The 6019-nt window shown below is 47.0% G+C and overlaps 1 protein-coding gene across 1 annotated transcript; it reads right to left on the bottom strand.

The window, feature by feature from the left end:
- Nucleotides 1-219: 219 nt before the first annotated feature.
- LOC146075835 (transmembrane 4 L6 family member 4-like) lies at nucleotides 220-6019 on the bottom strand. The gene is made up of 5 exons (XM_083185475.1): nucleotides 4187-6019; nucleotides 4020-4085; nucleotides 2148-2320; nucleotides 1453-1648; nucleotides 220-523 (listed from the first exon to the last, which is right to left on the bottom strand). The coding sequence occupies exons 1-4, from the start codon at nucleotides 4367-4369 to the stop codon at nucleotides 1456-1458; spliced, it is 615 nt and encodes a 204-aa protein (XP_083041601.1). The 5' UTR covers nucleotides 4370-6019; the 3' UTR covers nucleotides 220-523; nucleotides 1453-1455.

Genomic DNA, 6019 nt, shown 5'->3' with positions numbered 1-6019 from the left:
GTTTCACATGCTGCCAACAGATGGCAGTGTTTCAGGGACACACGGACACTAGGCATATATATTCTAGACACTTAATGCACAATTACTGGAACCAACCTATACTAAATACTTACAGATAGGGAAATATCAGAACCCCATTACAAGGGTGATATAAATAGTTTGGATTACTCAGAAGAGAAGACACATAACTATGTATGTACATCTCTGTTTATTCACAAACCGATGTTGGTATAAATTATAAATACAAATATGACGTCTTATGTACACATCCGGTGCCGCTCCCAGAATCCTCTCTGCTGCGAGGACGAGTCAGTCTGGTGGGACCCTTCCTTCTGTCTCGCTGGGGGTACGGATCACCTCTCCCTTCTATCTTCAATGCACTCAGGGGTTAATATCCGTTGTGCTCGGCCAGAGAGGGTCGGCTGTGACAACATTGCCAAAGGAGCCAGCCTTTGAAATGGGATGGGGCGGGAATGGTGGAGGTGGGACTTTTTACAGATGGATGAGGCAGCAGTGAAAAAGCCTAAAAGATAAAAAGTTTGACAAATAAGGGATCGAAAAGCAGAAATATGTTCTACTCAATGACTCGAAAAATACAGGGATAATACGATGTTTGACAGGGCAATGTACGATAGCCGTGGCTCTCAACTTCATTCCTCAACAGGTCATGTTTTCAGGATTTCTGTCTGTGGCAGAAGGTGGGGTAATTACTGGCCCAGCAACATAGATGAACTGATCTGGCTCGATCAGAGAAATCGATAAAACATGACATGTTGCATTCAGTACCCAAGGACTGGAACTGAGAACCCCCTATACTATAGGCTCTCCCTCTGGCAGAGTCTGCCGCCACATATTGAGCCCTGGTTAGGATGTAACCCATGACCCCAGTGCTGAGGGGGTAATGCTAACCACTGTGCCACCGGGCTGAAAATACAGCCATATACTACGAGAGGCGCTGGGTGTATGTTATTCCTTCCAGTAAATTGTCAAACACACCCTGTAACATGGCGTTTATGAGCCAGCTGGCTGATACGCATGGAGAGAGATAAAGTAGCAGCCAGTAAGCTCCCAACTGCCATCTTTCAAACTCATCCTGTAACATGACAGGGGCCGACTGGGTGATACTTTATCTCTCTACACTCTAAGCTCGGAGAGAGATAAAGTATCCCCCAATAGGCTCGTAACTGTCACATCACAGTATGTTTGAAAAATGACAGTTGGGAGCCAATTGGCTATATCACTCCAAGGCTTAGTACATTTCCCCCTGTGGAAGAACTATGAAAGCTTAAAGAGAGATAAAGTGCCAGCCAATCAGAACGCTAGATGTTGTGTTTGAAAAATGAGAGGAGCTGGTTGGTTGGTAACGTAACTCTCCCCGAGGTGTGTTCCACCTCCTGCAGTCTACAGATAGTGCCGGAGCTAGCTATACGTATGAGGGATACAGGAACTTACCCGTTACTCTTTCTCCTTCCGGCAGGTACCGCACAAGCAGCCAAACAGGCCGTTGAGCACCTGGATGGTGCACAGGATCAGAGAGATGCCGGTTACAGAGAGGACAATAGAAAACAGGACTATGTTGAATAACACCACGTCTTTGGGGTACAGACATGTTTCCCACGTATCCTGGTTGAACAGGTAATTTTTGTCACTGCAGAAGAGGAGACAACGTGTTCAGTTGCAAGCAACAAAATGCAGAAATGACATGCTACGGGGGACGGGTTACACCAATGAGATAAATGGGGGCACCACAGAGGTGGGATCCTGTCTAACTTTTATTGGGTCGCAGTTTACGCCTTCTAGCTGTGCTTCTGCGCATTTTGCCCAATTCAATAAAAAGGTTGCATTCAATAAACACAGCAGGGTTGCCTCTTCAAGTCACAAAGGAGACTGCCATAGGCATGATATGAGGAGGAAAAGACACTCTGCAGCATTGACAACCCAGGGAAGCAGGAAGCAAGAGCGTACGGCGAAACGCGTCAAGTGGACAGTTGGGCGCGCATTTGCATTGTGCTTCTGCAGCTTAAGTTATGGAGGCACTTGTCCTAACGCCACAGCTTAGTGATTTCAATAGTAACAAAAACAAAGTGCACCCGGGGGGGGTTTGGGTATTTGGGGGCTTTAATATAAAGATAATATAAAAGGCTCACCTTAGATTTTCAAGGCCTGTCTTAAAGGGCCGGCCCCAGATAACGGAAGCTGCAGAGGTGGAGTTTGTCGAATACTGACACTGAGGTCCGTCCACCATGCCCACGATAGACACGGCAAAGCCATACACGGATCCCGCAACCCCAATCAGAGCGAACAGGATGGACAGGAACATCTGCAGAAGTGAAGGGGTTAAACATTAGGCTTCGCACAGGAGACAAAATGCCAAACGGTATCGATCACATGGTAAACATCATCGACGCGTTTCGTTTTCACATGCAGCAGAATAAGCGGTGGATCGCTGTCCCAGCTCCCCATCAATGTGTGCACAGTGCGGAATGGTGTTGTGTGGACTACACAACACCATTCCACACTGTGCACACATTGATGGGGAGCTGGGACAGCGATCCACCGCTTATTCTGCTGCATGTTGTAGTCAGGATGGGACTGGACATTTTAAAGGGTAAACTCTGACCCCCACGAATCCGTTCAAAACTTTGCGAATGCGGCGCATATAAAAAGTGGAACAGGTTTTCAAAACAGTGTTCATTTCTGTTACATATGGGTTAATCTAATAGTGTCCGAGATTAAGAAGGTGCAGGAGCTTGTCTGGCAATGGCCGTATTTTTAAAGCGGGATTCATTTTCACGGCAAAACCAAGTTGGTTTCGCCTTCAAAATGATTGCCGCTTTAAAAATAGGGCCATCCGCAGACAAATTGACGCACCTCTGTATTATTGGACCCCATTGCATTGACCCCATGGTCTGATGTCTTGTAAGTCAAGACCTGGGGGTAAAATCTACTAAAGATCAAATGTCATTTTTTTTTTTTTTTTTTACAGGGTTTAAAATCACATATTTAACTGACGCTTTTTGACACTGTTTTTGAAATCCGTCCGAAATCGTCCGTTATTAACCCGTTGAGCGCCACCGTTGCTGTGAGAGATGGGCAAAATATCCGCTAAAAAGCGCCGGCGCCGCTCACAGCGACTGTTCTTATCATTTGCCGGCAATAATTAAAAGCGATTCATATTCCTCGACTTCGACCCTGGCATTATTTAGCGGATATTTTGCACGTCTCTCACAGCAACGCCGGCACTCAAAAGGGTTAAATGTGCTACCCTGAGGCAGGACATTGATGCTGATCGATTTTAAGTCCATCAATAATTGACCTGTAGTTAATTTGCCCCCATGGCTGGATGTATTGTGGTCAAGCCCGACGGACCATCACATGAAATCACTCTATCTGTTGCAATGTACTACTACAGTATAACCTTTATCCTCAGTACCTACAAGGTCTGTCAGCCTCATATTATAGAAGAGACCAATGCCCGTGTTGAATCACTTATTATTATATAGAAGGGGGCGGGCAGGGGCCTGAAGTAGGGGAACGCCCACAGTTTCATAAAAAAAAAAACTCTGGCCGTTCCCATAGGAACGCAGACGTGTCAATGCCTGCGTGGGCGGGCTGCTGACATCAGATGAAGTCAGCGCCTGCCCGAATTCGGCCATCTCCGTCGGAAATAAAAAGATGCTGAGACTTGTAGTGCAACACAAAAAAATAAAGAATTGCAGATCCACAATCCAACACTGGTAATCAGAACATTGCATGGGGTAAAATTAAGGTAAAATCTATGGCCAAAAAATATGTGTCCAGCTACTACAGCCAGGTGATCTCATCAGAAGGGGCCTAACATTCCTCAAATTCAAGTCCAGAGAACGGGACCCACCGGTCTGTCCTTAGACTGATAAAGATTTTACGTTCAAAAAAACTGAATTTGGTCACTGGAAAAACTTCTCTTAAAACTGCGATTCGAGAACCAGATAGACAGATGCATCTATGGTTCTTACAGTCATATTACATCTGCATCTTACCCCGCATCGGTTATTGCAGCAGCCCTCTCGCCCCGTGGCTTGGATGTGGATGGCTGGAATCAGGACCTAGGGTGAGGAGATAAGTTATCCGTTATCAGAGGGAATAAAGGAAAATTAAGAATTATTTTGCAGTTCCTCGAGGGGACACAATAAATATATATTCTTACCAGTATCCCGCCTCCTATGACCCCTCCCAGGTACACAACTTCTGGTGTCATCTGGTCTTTAGGATTGGTAATCGGATCAGTTTCCCATCCCGGGAAGAACTGGATGATATTGGCGATGATGGAGATGACGGAGAGGGGGAACAGCGAGACGCCAATGAACTTTGCGCATTTCCCAGTACACATGGTGAGAGCTTGGTGGTAGAGCCGGTGGAAGAGAGAAGGAGACTGAGGAACTGTACAGAGGAGTCTGATGTGGGCTCCTTATATCCCCGGACCCAACCCTGCTGATAACAGGGTCTGAGTCATAGGACAGTGGAGTTTGGACCTCATCTCTCACACAGGGAGATAGAGGAGGCCGTGACGCACTGGGCTGCAGTATCACACAATGACACAATTCATCTATCACACAAAGGAGGAACGGTGATGCAATGTCACCTGCAGATCTACTTACTGGTGGAGAACATCTGCTTTCCTGTGGACTGCAAGCCACGCTCATTATGTATGAATGTACGAGTGCTCCGTCCCGAGGTCCAATCTGCACCCTCTACCCTATGGCAGGTTCATTATGTCCATCAGGAGTATGACCTCCACTGGGCACAATAGGGGGCTTGTGCACACAACCACTACACCAGCACGCCCAAGACACTCCCATAGTACACCCACAAGATGAAAATTGATGAAGGGACGTCAACAAAGAGGCAAGTGTCTGGGTCTTAAGAGCTCGCTTCACTGATCCAGGCATCGTGATACCGCGGGCTGATCGGAGTAACCGTAGGGTGACCCAGACGGCCAACGTTCATGCAGATGATCCAATGCCAGGTCTTCATATGCAGCAGTGGATCAGTGAAGGTGTCAGGATGCTTCTACGCGCACAACCCGTCTCCCGCAAGATTCATTAATGGCACAGTAGTTGCGTCCGAAGATGCAGCTGATGTGGACACTGCGTCGTCAATCTCTATGCAAGGGTGCGGTATAGTAGGTCAACAGTGTCTACCTTAAAAGGTTTTCCGTAACTCGGCTCATGATTGGCTGCTAGGCGGCCAATAGCACACTTCAGGGGGAGAAGCGCAAAATGTAAACAAACGCATTCTGCGCTTATCCCGGTCCATGCTGGCATCATTTGCTGGTGTTTTGTTTTGCCAAGTACGTGGATGCCTACATGGACCCAAGAGGACGCGATCTTTACCGGAGGAGGTGGTAAGCTCAATTTCTTTTCACAGGTACCGAAACATGGATTCGACTGGACAAGGGGACAGATGCTTCGGTCAAGGTAGGTAAGTGTCAGTGTGAGGGGGCTCCGTGTGTATTAAAGTTTTATTTTTCGTCTGTGTCAGTGTATTTATTGGGCTACTGGTTCTGCTGTGGAACTAAGAGTCCCAGCATGGCCATTAATGCCCCACATGCTGGTACTTGTGGTTCTTCAAGTCCCAGTATGCGGGGGAGGCTTGCTGGGACTCACCGTTCCATAGCAGAACACATAAACTGCGCCGGGCGGCCCATAGATAGATCTACAGTCAATAGGTCTACCCGAGAAGGTCACCATGCAATAGGTCAATAGGGTCGAAAGGTCATCATGCAATAGGTCGCCATGCCGATATAAAAAAAGGTAAACAAATCACATGATCGACATGAGCCATGCGAGATACATTAATTGGGGGATCCCTGTTGACAGTTGTCGACAATGACACCCAATTTTTTTTAATGCATGTCGACCTTTTATGTGTCAACCTATTGAGTGTCTATCTAGACCAGTGGTGTCAAACTCATGGCCCTCCAGCTGTTGTGGAACTACACGTCCCAGCAAGCCCTGCCACAGTTTTAGCAATCCTTTAT

Source organism: Crinia signifera, chromosome 4 (genome assembly GCF_055691185.1).
Source record: "Crinia signifera chromosome 4, ASM5569118v1, whole genome shotgun sequence".
Lineage (NCBI taxonomy): Eukaryota > Metazoa > Chordata > Amphibia > Anura > Myobatrachidae > Crinia > Crinia signifera.
Note: the sequence above shows the minus strand (reverse complement) of the source record. Positions and strands in the feature narration are given on the sequence as shown.

Excerpts from the sequence above, each read along its gene's own strand:
- LOC146075835 (XM_083185475.1), bottom strand. The coding sequence starts at position 4,369 with ATGTGTACTGGGAAATGCGCAAAGTTCATTGGCGTCTCGCTGTTCCCC. Across the intron at positions 4,086-4,186 it reads TCATAGGAGGCGGGATACTG|GTCCTGATTCCAGCCATCCA; the intron begins GTAAGAATATAT and ends TCCTCACCCTAG. Across the intron at positions 2,321-4,019 it reads GCTGCAATAACCGATGCGGG|ATGTTCCTGTCCATCCTGTT; the intron begins GTAAGATGCAGA and ends TCACTTCTGCAG.